This window comes from Diceros bicornis, chromosome 17, assembly GCF_020826845.1.
Source record: "Diceros bicornis minor isolate mBicDic1 chromosome 17, mDicBic1.mat.cur, whole genome shotgun sequence".
Lineage (NCBI taxonomy): Eukaryota > Metazoa > Chordata > Mammalia > Perissodactyla > Rhinocerotidae > Diceros > Diceros bicornis.
In genome coordinates, this window is record NC_080756.1 from 41,223,020 (window position 1) to 41,240,209 (window position 17,190).

The 17,190-nt window shown below is 35.7% G+C and overlaps 1 protein-coding gene and 1 long non-coding RNA gene across 2 annotated transcripts in view; one reads left to right on the plus strand and one right to left on the minus strand.

Moving 5' to 3' along the window:
- LOC131416265 (uncharacterized) overlaps nt 1-17,190 on the plus strand; it is a 33,393-nt gene that overhangs the window by 9,262 nt on the left and 6,941 nt on the right. The gene's annotated exons all lie outside the window — the stretch shown is intronic.
- PDE3A (phosphodiesterase 3A) overlaps nt 14,525-17,190 on the minus strand; it is a 288,119-nt gene continuing 285,453 nt past the window's right edge. The window contains exon 16 of the mRNA XM_058558678.1: nt 14,525-16,111. Coding sequence (XP_058414661.1) covers nt 15,870-16,111 — 242 coding nt within the window. The 3' untranslated portion in view covers nt 14,525-15,869. The remainder of the gene's footprint in view (nt 16,112-17,190) is intronic.

Below are 17,190 nucleotides of genomic sequence, written 5' to 3' on the forward strand. Positions count from 1 at the left end.
CGGAGTGCGCACACTTAACTGCTAAGCCACGGGGCCGGCCTGGAACCATGACTTCTTGATAAGCGACTGTTACCAGGTCTGGGGATATAAGATGGGCCTGGAATATCTTGCCATACCAAAAAGCAAGGAGGCCTTGAAGATTAGATTGTTCCGAAAGGACTCAAGGGCCAATTTGAACACGCTCCAGCTAGTCAAATATAGGAAAATTTGAGCATTAATAAGAATAATAACCATAATGGTTGAAACATATAAAATGTTTAAATTCATGAATTAATAAAAACGCTGCAAAAAAAATTACATAGTCACCTTTGGATGATTCTAAGGAACCATTTCAATGCATTTAAAACTGGTACTGAGGGAAAAAAATTGTGCATTTATCCTATCTTTCCTATTCAGTATGTTCATTAGAATTATTAAAGTGTAAAGACAAATTTCTCTCTATGGAAGTATTCCAAATAATAAACAAAAAAATGGATGAGAGAATTAGAATATCATAATTTTCACACTCCTAATGAATTAATGAATCTAGGTAATGGTCACTAATGACCATTAATATCACAAAAAAGAAGCAACCATTTTGAACATCTTGAGGGAAGTTAGAAATTTGAAATATCACCATTGAATCAGCCCCCCTCCCTATTTCCAAACAAAACTAATCTCACCAAGCCTCAGTTTAGATCTAAACACACAGTTCATAAAAAATACAGGGAAGAGAAGAACATGTTCAATGACACTCTAAAGATGCAATCAGCAATATCCAAAATGGAGAATCTCATTAGAACAAACAACTCAGTTTTTTTTTCCCAACCAAAAAGGACAAGAGGAAAAGGGGATGGACCCAGTTAGAAAAGGGCCAAAGACCTTAATAGACATCTCACCAAAGAAAACATACAGGTGGCAAACAAGCAGATAAAAAGATGCTCCACATCACTTGTCATTAGGGAAATGCAAATTAAAATGACAATAAGATACTATTACACACCTATTAGAATGGCCAAAATCTGGAACACTGACAACACCAAATGTTGTTGAGGATGTAGAACAACAGGATTCTCATTTATTGTTGATGAGAATGCAGAATGGTATAGACACTTTGGAAGAGAGTTCGGTGATTTCTCCCAAAACTAAATATACTCTTCCCATACAATCTAGCAGTCACAGTTCTTGGTATTTACACAAAGGAGTGGAAAACTGAGGTCCACTCAAAAACCTGCATACAGACTTTTATAGCAGCTATCCATAATTGCCAAAACTTGGAAGCAACCGTGATGTCCTTCACTAGTTAAATGGATAAACAAACTGTGGTCCATCCAGAAATTGGAATATTATTCAGTGCTAAAAAGAAATGAGCTATTCAGCCACGAAAAGACATGGAGGAACTTTAAATGCATATTACTAAGTGAAAGAAACCAACCTGAAAAGGCTATATACTGTATGATTCCAATTATCTGACATTCTGGAAAATGCAAAACAACAGAGTCAGTAAGAAGATCAATGGTTGCCAGTGGTTGGGGGTTGGAGAGGTATGAATAGGTAGAACTCAGAGGATTCTTAGGGGAGTGAAAATACTGTCTGATATCATATATTTGTTCAGACATGTAGAATGTACAACATCAAGAGTAAACCTCATATAAACTATGCACTCTGTATGAAAATGAAGTGCCATTGTAGGTTCATCAATTGTAACAAATGCACCGCTCTGATGGGAGATGTGGATGACAGGGGAGGCTATGCGAGTGTGAGGGCAGGGAGTATAAGGGAAATCTCTGTACCTTCCTTTCAATTTTGCTATGAACTTAAAACTGCTCTAAAAAAATAATAGTCTTAATAAAATTTAAAAAAGGGGATGAGGGAGAAATTGTATATTGAAAGACACCTAAGAAATGAATTGACGAGTTACAGTGTACAGACCCTGTTTATACTCCTATTCAGAAAGAAACAATCTATAACAAGAAGATTTTATAATCTTGAAAAAACTATAATCTCAGAAATATGAACACTGTGTGGACATTTATTGTACTGAGGAATTTGTATTAGTTTTCTTAGAAACAATACAGGTGTTGTTAATGTTTAAGGGCACTTATTTTTTAGAGGTAAATACTAAACTATTTACAAATAAAAGGATATGATGTATTGGATATTTTCAAGATAACTTTGGGGAGAAGTGCTAAACATTTGGAAGTATAGGTGGAACAAGATTGGCCATATATTACTTAATTGTTTGAGCTGGGTAATGGGTGCATGGTGTCCATTATACTATTTCTCTAATTTGAATATATTTGAAAATTTCCATAATTGAGTTTTAAATAAATAATAGATAGATAAAATAACTGTTAGTGGATGAATTTAGAATTCATTTCTGTAATTGGCCACGTGATATATAACTTTTATTTTCTACTATCCATTCCATGTTTTCTTTGCCTTCAGTCAGCATTTCAGCTGGTTGAGTTTTTTTACACAGCTGTAAAGTTTTCCCACCGCCATATTGAAGAGACTTTCCTTTCTCCATTGTATGTTCTTAACTCCTTTGTCGAAGATTAGCTGTCCATAGATGTGTGGTTTTATTTCTGGGCTTTCAATTCTGTTCCATTGATCCGTGTGTCGGTTTTTGTGCCAGTACCATGCTGTTTTGATTACTACAGCTTTGTAGTATGTTTTGAAATCAGGCAGTGTGATATCTCCAAGCTTTGCTCTTTTTTCTCAGGATTACTTTGGCTATTCAGGGTCTTTTGTTTTTCCACGTAAATTTTAGGATTCTTTGTTCTATTCCCACAAAGAATGTCATTGAGATTCTGATTGGGATTGCATTGAATCTGTAGATTGCTTTAGGTAATATGAACATTTTAACTATGTTTATACTTCTAATCCATGAGCTTGGAGTATCTTTCCACTTCTTTATGTCTTCTTTGATTTATTTCCATAATGTCTTATAGTTTTCAATGTATAGGTCTTTACCTCCTTGGTTAAATTTATTCCTAGATATTTTACTCTTTTCAGTGTGATTGTAAATGGGATTGTGTTCTTGACTTCTCTTTCTGCTCATTCATTATTAGTGTATAGAAATGCAACTGATTTTTATACGTTGATTTTGTACCCTGCAACTTTGCTGTAGTTGTTGATTATTTCTAACAGTTTTCTGGTGGATTCTTTAGGGTTTTCTACATATAGAATCACATCATCTGCAAACAGTGAGAGTTTTACTTCTTCCCTTCCAATTTGGATACTTTTTATTTCTTTTTCTTGCCCAACTGCTCTGGCGAAAACTTCCAGTACTATGTTGAATAAGAGCGGTGACAGTGGGTGCCCTTGTCTTATTCCTGTTCTCAGAGAAATGGTTTTCATTTTTTCACCCTTAAGTATGTTGTTGGCTGTGGTCTTGTCATATATGGCTTTTCTTATGTTGAGGTACTTTCCTTCTATACCCATTTAATTGAGAGTTTTTATCATAAATGGATATTGGATCTTGTCAAATGCTCTCTCTGCATCTGAGATGATCATGTGATTTTTATTCCTCATTTTGTTAACGTGGTGTATCACATTGATTGAGTCATGGATGTTGAACCATCCCTGCATCCCTGGAATAAATACCACTTGGTCAGGGTGTATGATCCTTTTAATGTATTGCTGTATTTGATCTGATGATACTTTGTTGAGGATTTTTGCATCTATGTTCATCAGCTATATTGGCCTGTAATTTTCCTTTTTCGTGTTGCCTTTGTCTAGTTTTGGTATCAGTGTACTGTTGGCCTTGTAGAATGAGTTAGGAAGAGTCCCGTCTTCTTCAATTTTTTGGAATAGTTTGAGAAGGATAGGTATTAAATCTTCTTTGAATGTTTGGTAGAATTCTCCAGAGAAGCCATCTGGTCTTGGACTTTTGTTTTTTGGGAGGTTTTTGATTATTGTTTCAATCTCTTAACTTGGGGTTGGTCTATCCAGATTATCTATTTCTTCTTGATTTGGTTTTGTGAGGGTGTATGAGTCTAAAAATTTATCCATTTCTTTTAGGTTATCCAATTCGTTGGCATATAGTTTTTTATAGTATTCTCTTATGATCCCTTGTATTGCTGCGGTATCCATTGTAATTTCTCCTCTTTGATTTCTAATTTTATTTATTTGAGCCTTCTATCTTCTTTTCTTCGTGAGTCTGGTTAAGGGTTTGTCAATTTTGTTTATCTTCTCAAAGAACCAGCTCTTAGTTTCATTGATCCTTTCTATTGTTTTTTTAGTCTCTATTTCATTTATTTCTGCTCTAATTTTTATTATTTCCCTCCTTCTGCTGACTTTGGGCTTTGTTCTTATTTTACTAGTTCTGTTAGGTATAGTTTAAGATTACTTATTTGAGATTTTTCCTGTTTGTTGAGGTAGGCCTGTATTGCTATAAATTTCCCTCTTATAACCACTTTTGCTGTATCCCAAAAGAGTTGGTATGTTGTGTTTTCATTTTCATGTGTCTCTAGGTATTTTTTTTATTTCTCTTTTGATTTATTCATTGATCCAATGAAGTAGTATGTTGTTTAGTCTCCACATATTTGTGACTTTCCCAGCTGTTTTCTTGCAGTTGATTTCTTGTTTCATAGCATTGTGGTCAGAAAAGATGCTTCACATGATTTCAATCTCCTTGAATTTATTGAAGCCTGCCTTGTTTCCCAACATATGGTCTATTTTTGATAATGTTCCATGTGCACTTGAGAAGAATGTGTATTCTGCTGCTTTTGGATGGAATGTTCTATATATATCTATTAAGTCCACCTAGTCTAATGTTTCATTTAAGGCCACTGTTTCCTTGTTAACTTTCTGTCTGGATGATCTATCCATTGAAGTAAGTGGGTGTTGAGGTCTCCTACTATTATTGTGTTGCTGTCAATTTCTCCCTTTAGGTCTGTTAATAGTTGCTTTATATACTTTGGTGCTCCTATGTTAGGTGCATATATATTCATAAGTGTTATGTCCTCTTGGTGGAATGTCCATTTTATCATTATATACTGTCCCTCTTTGTCTCTCATTATCTTTTTTATCTTGAAGTCTGCTTTTCTGTTATAAGTGTGGCTACACCTGCTTTCCTTTGCTTGCCATTTGCTTGGAACATCATCTTCCATCTCTTCACCCTGAGCCTATGTTTGTCTTTAGAGGTGAGATGTGTCTCCTGGAGGCAGCATATTGTTAGGTCTCATTTTTTAATCCATCCAGCCACTCTGTGTCTTTTGATTGGTGAATTCAATACATTTACATTTAGAGTGATTATTGTTATATGAGGGTTTAATACTGTCATTTTAACTCTTGTTTTCCTGTTGTTCTATCTTTCCATTGTTTCTTTTACCTTGTATTTCTGACTGCCATTTCAGTTTATGGTTTTCTCATTTTTCTCTTTATTTATGATTTGTGACTCTGCTCTGATTTTGGGTTTAGTGGTTACCATGAGGTTTATATAAAAGATCTCATAGATGAGATAGTCCATTTTCTGATAGCATCTTATCTCCATTAGCCTAAGAAGGTTCCATCCCTTTCCCCTTCTGCTTCTGTGTTATCGTTGTCACAAATTATTCTTTTCTGTGTCATGAGTTTGTGACTAAATTGAAGCGTTTATAGTTATTTTTGATGCTTTCTTTCCCTTTATCTTTTATGTTTTAATTTTTTGCTAACCTATTCTGATAGAGAGCTGCAATTTTCTGATTTTGTCCATCTGTTTATCTCCTTGCTCAAAGCTTTGTAAATCTTTGCCTTTTTGTTTCAGGTAGGAGGGGGTCCCTTCATCATTTCTTGTAAGGCAGGTCTAGTGGTGATGAACTCCCTCAGCTTTTGTTTATCTGGGAAAGCTTTTATTTCTCTGTCATATCTGAAGGATAATTTCACTGGATAGAGTATTCTTGGCTTATAGTTTTTGTCTTTCAGTATTTTGAGTATATTATTCTATTCTCCCCTAGCCTGTAATGTTTCTGCTGAGAAATCCACTGAAAACCTGATAGGGGTTCCTTTGTAGGTTATTTTCTTTGGCCTTGGTGCCCTTCATATTTTTTCTTTGTCATTAACTTTTGACAGTTTTTTAGATATATAGCTGCATAGATTTCTCAAGCATTTTGTTGTGTTATGTAGGGAATCCTCTGTTGGTTAATGGATGTTTGTTTAGTTGTAACTTAGAGGAGAGAGACAAAGGGAACAACTCACTCTGCCACAATGCTGATGTCACTCCAATAAATTTGCATTGTTTTAACTCACCAAGTTTGTGCTAATTTATTAAGGCAGAAATAGAAAATGAATACATCATCTTTATCTACTTCAAAGTCCCTGAAGACCAGAGCCCAGGCCTTCAATGAGTTCACTTTTGGCATCTGGCAGGGGAAAGCCAGTCAAATTGATAATAGAGCAGGAAGTGATTCCATTCCCTGAGTGTTAACTCCAGAGTATGAAGCAATACCCTCCCCCTATCCCCATCCAGCTCTATCTGGTCCCAGTAGCCCAGAGGACCCCAGACAGCACCCAAGGCAGCTCAATAATTCTTCAAATCTGACAGATTTCAGCAGAGGTGGACCTGGGGCTCCTTTCCTTAAGCCAGCAATGATGTCAGCAAGAAAGGTCAGGACGTGAAGTAGCTCCAGGACTAAAATAAGCAAGAATGTTGATTAAATCTATCCTAATAATCAGAAGGTTTTCTAATTATTTAAGAACTGATTTTATTTGTTTTTTTCTTTTCATTGGTCAGGTTGTGGTAGCCCTGTCCCAAGCGCCACCTCATGTGTTTCAGCGTGTGTAGGGAAGATCTGTAGAGCTGGACCAAGTATGGATTAGTGTGACCAACACACTAATCTGACCACTGAGGCTTTCTATTTCAGGCAGTGGCTGTGGCTGACCCTTTCCTCTGGCCTGGATCTCAGGCTCCATTAGAACTTACCTACCATCACCTCTCTTACCCTATCAAGTAAATTAACTTTTCCTTACCTAAAACCAGTTTTGACAGCACCTAATTGCATGAAGGTTCAGACTGGACTACCCAGCTATTGCCTCCCTTCCACTGAGGACCGGAGCATCACCATACAAGGAAAGCCCTGAGAGGGATCAAATTCATAATTCAAGAAGATATAGTCAATCTTACCCTGTTGTGCTGTGTATAGTTGGAAGAATTTGTGTTTGTGTAATGTATGTACACAGAGTGAGTAAATACTCCACTGATATAATTTGCCTGAGTCGTAGAAATATAAATGATAAATGTCTGGTGTCTTTCTTGGGAGGATAGTTTGAAGCCAGAGATGAAAGGAGCTTTGAATATACCAGGCTTAGGAGTTGGGATTTTGTCTTGGGAACTTTGGGTAGAAATCGCATTTTGCTTTTGTTTCTGAGGACTATATTTGAGTTAATTAAAACACTCGGGTGTTTTTTTTAAAAATAACGAGTGTTTTTGAATCATTTAAAATTTTCTAAACCTTTTCAAATACACAGATCATAAATAATTCTGAGTCTGTATAACTAAATATCCTATATATTGGGCATCCCTACATAATCTTTCTAAGATAAATTGTAGCATTTATAGAATAAATGGCAGCACTGTCTATTTCATAGGACTCTGAAGCTGAATGCCAGAAATCTGGGTATTTTGGTCTTGGTGCTAACTATTCGATTAGAGAAAGGATGCAGCTTAGCTGCAGAAAGTTGGATGAAGATTAATGCAGCTAAGAATTCATCAGTGATAGGGAGGGAGATGTGACCATGGGAATCGAAGCCCCCAGGAATCCTTGGAAATTGCAGGAAGGCCAATGGGTGTTTCACTACAGTGGAGGCTGGGCACAAGACACTGTATTTGGATACTAGAGGAAAGGATGCCTTCAGAAAACTGGAGGACTAGAGTTGTACAAATAACTACATCAAACATGAAACCACAGAATTATATTTATATTATACATTATCTTCACATTGTAACATCCACATTGGTCATCTATGACACAATTCTAATAATTTTGAGTATATATTTACTGTAATATTAATATATATATATATATATATATATAAAACCAAGAGGCACTTCCAGTAATTCTGGCAAAAAAGGAGCATCATGATAGTGTCTAAGCTAAAAAATAATAAAAATAAATACAATTTATCTAATATTTTTCTGTACAGATTCTACTTTTTACAAAACATTTATCAGCCATTAACTAAGTCACTTAACAAATACCTGTGATAGGACGATATGAAGTATTGCTACATATATTACTTGCAAAATACAGGTGCAACGACAAGATTTATTTCAATAGCAAAACGATCGCTTAAGTCCAATGCCTCACTCTTGTGTTTCTAAAAGTTGATAAATTTGGAAAGTTATTAATTAAAAACATACTTAAGTTTGTTGAGAGTGGTGAGAACTACATTGTTAAAAATTGTCATGTACAAATGACACCCCCCACACTGTTACTTTGGTTGGCAGTTGTTTGAAAATATTGCTTTTCAGGAATACCAAATTAAATTAACTCAATTCTCTCTGGTTTGCAAATATCCTACAAATATTTGGGACATGCTATTTGAACTTTCCAATGACAGTTTTTGTCAGGAAGAAGTAATGACTCATCAGAAGAGCTGCTCCATCAGAAATAAGAACACATTTTAACCCCCAAAACCAAATCAAATTAACCAAACCAACCAAACCCCAAACACTCTGGATTCAAATTAAAGTTCTCTCAGTTGCATATCCTAATATTATTATCAAAAGCCAGGGAGAATCTTGTTTTCATTGAGAGTTTCAGAATATTTATAAAAGCACCAATTTTAATTTTGTGATTTGCATGATAAAAGTCTCTAGGAAGAAATATCAGGGGGTGGGTGAGTTCAGTGATATTTATTTCCAGTGCTTGTCAACTAAGAAATTGCCCTTGTTACAACAAAAATGGTCTGCATTCTTCTGTGAGAATATATTAAGAAATGAACTGACACTCATAAACGGAAAAAAAGCCCCACCAGAGAAGCAAACGTAATATGGTAAAAATCCCATGCAACTATTTTACAGAGTATTAAAAAATAGTGATTTTGTTAAACTAATCAACAAATATATACTAGGAGTCAAGCCATTTAAACCCTACTAACAGATAATATATAGATATGCTAGGGTTATTATTTCAAGATAGCAACACTATAGTACTGGATTATGGTTATAACCAGCTAAAACAAAATATATGCTATAATATGGGTTTTTTGAGTCATAAAAATAATGAGTTAATTTTTGAAAGAAAAGGGATGGGAAATTCTACCAACCAACAAGTTAGATACACAAAGAAAACCTCTTTAAACAATTACCTTTAATTTCACATTAAACCATCTGAATATTTTGCTATTATATAGGGAATAACATTATCAGAATTAAAAAAAAAATCCTTCCCTTCAAAAAGTATTCAAGCAGCAGTTTCCAAGCTCTAATGGCTAATTCACATTCTGAAACATGTAAGCGCTGATTGTAATAAAGGAAGTCAGGATTGAAATACGGATCCATGAAGTCTTTTTGTTCCAGAGTAACTTATGACTAAATTGGTTTGTCACAAAGATGGAGGGGTGTCCTGGGATAATCCTTCAGGTTTTATGTAGTGTTCATTCCCAATCCAAAGCTCTGCATTTTTTTTTGCTTTTTAGTACCGTGGGCTGCACAATGAAACTAGATGTAGCAAGTCAGAACTTGAGGTAAAAGGCATTCTTTCTCCTTATTATGGCAGAGGAGATTTCTGATTCTTTTTCCTTTAGGAATTTTGAGTTAGAAAAGTAAACTTGAAGAGAAGTCACACTTTTCTCCTGAGTTTGACTGTTTTTTTAACAGGAAAGGAAAAATTCTCCGCTGTAGTTTTTGTTTCATTTGAAATAGGTACTTTTACTGACACTGAAAATTCAGTTAAAGCATTAAAAATATTTTTTATTACTTTTCTACTTATGAATTTGAAATTCCAACCTACCATTTGATTGCTCTTGGCAGACAAATGTAGTGGGTGTGGTTTATTGACTTGTCAGTGCTTCATCTGTGAAAGCCAAGATTCATAAGATTTAATTTTTCTTATTAATGAATATAAGTATTTGGGTTTTTAATTGTGCTAGAATTTAGTAAAATACAATCTACATTAATAGACCATTTAAGACAACTTAAACCATAATAAATTGCTGGATAATACATTCTCTTTCTTAGAATAACTCAGAAGAACTCAGACTACAATTTGTACACTTAACCTAATTGAGACTGAATTTATTTTTATCTATCTCATGTATTTATTGGACTCTTCATAAAACATTTTCCTTTCTGAACCATGAAGGTCATTAGAAAAAGAATTAAATATTCTTCTTTTCAGTTTTCTGTTACATAATACTAGTTCTAATTACATCAAAATATTTAGCATCTCCATACCATGGAATGTCATTTTGTGTGTTTCATTTTAATTGAATAATAAAAAAAATTTTTTTAACAGCTTTGGTTCAAAAAAGTAAATCAAATTTAAATATTCTTGGTGGTAGTACTTACATATGATGATTTAATATTACTCTCTTTGAAGCATTTTTTGTTTGAATTATTAATTGCATGATTAAAGAACCATGTCTTGATGTGAAGCAATGAGGAAATCTGTCCGAACAGAGACATGTTCAGTATTTCTTATCAATAAGGAGAAAGCTTGCCTTTCCTTCTGTGCTCCACAACTCCTCAGGGAAGCAGAAATCTACGGATATCAATGCCTGTCAGGGCAATCAACCTTAAAGTATGATATGGAGAAGAACTAGCTACCCTTAGGTGGGAAACTTGGATTCTTTTTAGAGCCTTAAGCTTATGTCAAAAGCCAATTTTGCTTTCCCTCTATACATCATTCCATATTATCTATAGTCTTACCTGCCCTAAAATAATTTATATTGGATCAGTATTTTTGAAACAGCAGATTAACATTGAGTTCCACCAACTAAATAAAGCCTTGATCTTCAGTTTTGTATCTTCAAATATATTTAGCAACGAAACGACCAATTATTTTTCATCACTATTGTTAACCTGCTGTTAGAATGCGGGATCACATGAACATAAAGATCAGTTCAGGTGAGGTAAAAGCAGCATCATTTTAACAGATGAAATGTGTTAGGTGATAGCACAAACTGCCCAACATCAATTGTGCATGACGTAGACTGAAAAATATGTTCTTGCTCTTCTCTGACCATCAGGGTGAAACGTACAAATACTTAGCAAAACTCGAGTTACCTAATGCATTGTTTGTAGTTTAATTTACTCAGTGCTTATAGTTTAATTCACCCCCAAATTTCCAATAAGAATTTGAATATTTTCTAGAACAAACTGATATGGATATAAGACCTAAAACTAGCATATTTCCCTCTGATTATAAATTCTAAAATCAATTTACTTTTGGAATGCTCTTCACCTAACAAGGCTAATAGATCTTCTAATCTTCCAAGTTGCATTTTGTTGAAGAGATTAGAAAAATGGACTGACAACATCAGCAAGTTCATAGCTTTACTTCATGGAGAAATCATGAGAGAAATGAACGATCTACAACAACGGTCATAAAATATTTTGCTGCTTGTTAGGAGAGAAGGTGAATTAAAGAAACTCAGTTTGGTTTCAAAGTATATAGATAATTTAGCTCTCAATTTTCTGGAGTTGAGCTATTAGCATTTGAAATTTTATTGATTTTTTTTCCACACTTTAGCTGATAATCTCTAGAATGAGAATCTTGATTTACTCTAGGCCATGCAAGTTTATAGAACTCTGTTTTACTGGAGCCTTCTGCCAGTTTGAAAAGGCAGTCTATTTCCAAAACGACATATAAACCAGGAAAGGTATTAAATGGGAATCAGGGTTAGGATGGAAGAGAAGGATGATAAGACCCTTATTGTGGTTTTCATTATTATTTTATAAATATTGTAAATGATGAGGATGGTGGAGATCTGCACACTGATATGGAAGCACCGAAAATATCTCCTAAAGTAGAACAGAAATGATTTTTTGGTTACTCACTTCTCATTAGTCAGTTGTTGTTCATCACACAAATAGTTCACTTTTGTAAAGCAGTCATTTCAAACTTTAGACTTTATTTACAATGATAATTTTTATATCTTTATTACTTAGAAAATAATTTATATTTTTCCATCATTTAAACAAAGAATAGGCCTGAGTCTCATGCCTTTTGCACAGCTTTTACCTTCAAAGAAAGTTCTCTGGGAAAGTGACAGGGCACATCAAGAAACTGCAAATCAAGAGAGGCAGGGGACATGAGGAAATCGCTATACACACATGTAATATGAACAGTATGCATGACATACAATCCCTCTTCTTTAGTTTTACTGGGATTGCAATGGTTAGATTTGTTCTGGAATTCCATCAAAATGGAACAGACAGCATTGGGTATTCTGTTTTTAGAAAGTGGATATTTTCTTAAACATAATATAATTCACTTGTCAGATGAAGACCAATATAGATATATCCTGTACAGAGCTACTGTCTTCATCTACTGAGAGCAAAACCAGGTCTTACATAAATGACAAGAAAAATAATTTTACAGTTATAAAAAAAAAACTAAAGTGGTGTTCTCACCAAGGAAACAATATTCTAAAGGTGGGCTTAGATAGACAACTGGAAAGACATCCTATTAGCATACTGGAAATGACAACGATGACACTCATAGTACACCTGGTCTTTTCCTTAACAGAGACCAACCACTAGCATCCAGGTCACCAGTTCCAACTTTTCCTACCATTGGTTTTATGGTTGTCTATACAATTATCTTTTACCCTAAATGGGCTAGAAATTCCTTCATTTGAAAGACCTGAGTTTATCTAACGGCACCTATAATTAGGCTCATATAAAAATGTAGTAAATTGCAACAAATACACCGGCACCACAGGAAGTAAGCTTCAGATTTGGAAGTGAACACAGTAATATTGCTGTCACCAAGGAGGGGGAGAACATCACTAGCAGAAAAAATCTTTTTATGTCCCTAGGCATCCTTTGGGATGTACTGGGTGTGTATGAAAGTCACAAATTGGATGAATCTCCTTATTTCAATTGACTTCTAGCTTTCATACACTGGCAATTTAGTTTTGAGATAAAAATTATCAATCTACCCGGACTGATGAACACGAGTCTGAAATGAAGAGGTTCTGACCGCCATTATTTCTATTATTTCATGTACCTTAAAACAAAACAAAAACCAGGCAGTTTGCTAAGACCTGTACTCTGGCAGCCAGGCTGGCTCCTATTCGGGGCTGTGCAAATTTGATGAAGTGGCTGATCTATAGGGTTACGGACTCACAACTGCTCTTCCGCTGTTCTACTTGCTCCACACCTAGATTTTTCCTTGACTTATATTTACTTGAGAGACGAATGACATTTGGAAAAGGGGAATAGATTAGTTTTGTTAAGTAAATTAGATGTAAGAGGTACGTGAGTATAAATGCTTTTTTTTTTTCCTTCTCTTTATTTGCAAGGGAAGGAGAACAGTTAAATTCACTAGGGAAATGTATTTGACTCACAGTAATTTCTGCAAACATTGAGGCACACAGGCAATGCTAAGAAAAAGGGAAACAATTCAATAAGTCCTAAATAACGAAGACCTGGTGTTAACTCAGGAAAATACTGAAATCATTCTAATTATTTAGGTACAGCCTGAATCCATTTGATCCTTTTCATATTTTCCTACTTACTGGGAAATCTGCCTTGAAACCATGTTTATTTTTGATTGTATTATCTTTGCTTTATTTAAAGAATGCCATGGATTATTATAAGATCATTGCTTTGGAAGGGAAGAATATAATATCTATTCATGAGAAGCAAAGGCATTTTTAATGTAAACACTCTTTTCTGTGACTTCAGAGGAAATAAAAAGTAGAAATCACAATTAAGGTTGACTTAGAAGCTAAGATTGTTTACAGGAGAAGATCCGCATATAGTACTGAAGGAAGAATTGTGACCAGGAAGTGTTGGGAAGAAATGGACACCAATATAACATTTGGTATTGGTTAAAAAAGTATTTCACTTGGGAGACATGGACCCAAAAGTTAGCAAAAGTTACTAGTGAAAAAACATTCTTTGCAGCATCCTCATTTAATTGGCATAAAATAACTGTATCTGATTATCATTTAAATTAGAATAGGTAGATGAGTGGCTGTCCATAGACCTCCATGCAAATGAATCATCACTCTTACTGGGCTTGGGGATAGCTACAATGTATCAAAAGGGTGATTAAAATATAACTTTATAAAAATGTTTCCCTTTTCCCTTTTTTTAAAAAAAAAGTTTACTATCTACAGAAACAAAAAAATCTTTATATTTACATCAAGATAACTATTCATGACAAATATAATAATATGAAATAAAATATTGAAAGTGAGTATCAACTTTTTAAATAGAGGTTTGGCTCATAGCATAAACAAGTGTAGATAAACAAACAAACCAAAAAAAAAAAAAAGAGACTTTCAATAATAGGCCCAGTCCCCCCAGATCCCTCTATAATCTTCCCTGCCAAAAGAAGCATGTCAACGGGCGAGATTGCAGAGAGAAGCTACCTCATCACACAGCATGTGGAAGCCCATAACAGGGTTGGTCACTGGGACCTTCACCACCCAAAAGCCAATCCTTTAACAGTTGCAAAGAATCAGGCTCTCACTATGTCAACAAACGCCAAATCCTAGGTTGACATTTTCCCCTTCATCTCTTGCTATATAGCCCACAGTGTGTTTCTGTTTGCCTTTCTTTTTTATTTTTCCACCATACATTTTGCAGCAAATTAAGACATGGGAGATCACTGTTAAGAGCAATTTCCCAGATCTTCTCTGGCAACCTTTTAGAATTCTAAACCGACTAGAAGACCTGACTCCAGCCCCTTCCTAGGTGTTTCTGTATAAAGAATGCCATTTCCTTAAATGGTGATTTGATCTCAGGTGAGTGACAGACATACTCATAGACCAACAGCTCCTCTACATTCATTAGGCGAGTAGACTGCAAAATGCCTCAGTCTTCCAGGTTTAAGACTGGTGATAGAGAGCCTCCAAGTGGTGTAGAGCAGTAGTACCAGTCACGTGGCCCTCTCACCCAGCCTGTGAATACCCTCCCTCCACAGAGGGACCTTTATGGACCTTTATTGAAGCGAAATGGAGGAAGGCGATTGGAATGGCTGCCTCTCAAAGGCACTCCAGACTGAACTTCTTTCTGTTTTGTTCACACGTGCTGAGTCATCGCTGCAGCAATTCTATGAACTGCTAAAACCACAAAAATCTCTTTACCTACATACATACACACAAGCACCCTTTCAATCCTCTCTCTCTCTCTCACACACACACACACACACACACACACACAAACACACACGACATTGGCAGGATGTATAAGAATTCAAATAATGCTCTGGAACTTTCATCCCTCAGCACTAAGAGCAAAAGCTTCTTAGTCATAACCTGCATTTGCAGCACTATTGCCCTGCTAAGCCGCACCATTTCCCTTGTGATTTGTTTTCCTTTATTTTTTCCTTTATGATTTATTATATCACAGTGACCACTATATATCTTACTATGAACGTTACTAAATTGTGGAGCCAGTATTCCTGGCTTTCAGTGTGTATGTGTGTGTGTGAATATGTTTTACTGGTATCTACGTGAGAGCTTATATACATACACACATATGTATTTCTCCCTTAAAAAAATCCTTAGAAGCTGGTGTTGCAAATGTGAAAGCTTCTTTGAGCAAGAGTTTTTAACAATGTACCTCACTGTAAAAATAACACATAAAATGCGAAAAATCCCACAATGCAACAGCCATTTGCCCATCTTCTCGTATTTCTACAGTGTTGTGTCTAAGTGTTGTGCTGGCTTGAAGAGACTCTGTGACAAGTCACTCTGTTCGGAAACACAGCTCATTCTAGCCATTGTCACTCGTTTGGCTTTGGGGTTGGGGTCTCCTCTTCTCTTGGCTTTCCTTTCTCTTCCTCTTCTTCTCTGATGGCCTGGATCTGTTCCGAGGAATGCTGCTGGGCGGACTGGTCCAGGGACTGATTTTCTATGCCTGCCAACCGCTGTTCCTCTTCAATGACTTTCTTCCACATCTTGTGGTTCTGCAGGAGGTGCTGAGTTATTTGGCAGTAGATTTTCCTCCTTTTGAAAGTTTTCTTTCCTGAGAAAACACCAAATTAGACTACTTATTTGGATGTTGAGTACATGACAGTTATTTCTTTTCACATAATTAATAGGAGTTAATTACCAAATGGATACTTCTATCATTTGATTTGTATATTGTAACAATGTCATTTTTGAGAGTGGGGAAGTGGGAGATGGTAACAACCATTAATGTATCATTGAGACTTAACTGTGAACAGTATTTAATATTTGGTAATGTCCAATACAACACTCTGCTTGTATCTTTCTATAACTCCTATTATGTTCAGATCTTCAAGACTTTTCACTCAGACTATAGACATTTTCTTGTTATGTCTTCCTTTGTCAACCAACTCAACTCATAAAGGTCTAAAAGATTGATTTCTTTAAAAATGGTTTTTGGGTCGGCCCGGTGGCGCAGGCGGTTAAGTGAGCGCACTCCACTGCGGCGGCCCGGGGTTCGCTGGTTTGGATCCCGGGTGCGCACTGACGCACTGCTTGTCAAGCCATTCTGTGGCGGCGTCCCATATAAAGTGGAGGAAGATGGGCGTGGATGTTAGCCCAGGGCCAGTCTTCCTCAGCAAAAAGAGGAGGACTGGCAGATGTTAGCTCAGGGCCGATCTTCCTCGCAAAAAAAAAAAAATGGTTTTGATGTTACTGTTCTGCTTCACACGGACTAAAAATTAATTTCTAACTCCTCTCAAAGTTCTCCCACAAGCTGGCCAAACACACTTCAGTCTTCTTCCTTCTGCAGCCTGGATCCTATATATACTTAACTGCTCTCTTGTCTGGATATACACTGAACTCTTCTACTTTTAAGCTGGTACTACTTTTAAAACATTCTTCTCACTCACTGAAAGTTCATGGCAATTATTATTTTAAGACCCAGTCAGATTTCACTGAATTCCTCTTCTAAGAAGAAATCTCTCTCTCTCTTCTAAACTCTCATGTCACTCCAAATATACTTTTCAGAGTAGATATTGTTCCCATTTCTCATCATCATTATCTCTTTTTCTGGTAACTGCATATCAAAATCATTTAGGGGGAACTCTTACCCCTTCTTTCAATTATGTAGTTCTAGAAAAGTTTGTCAAACTC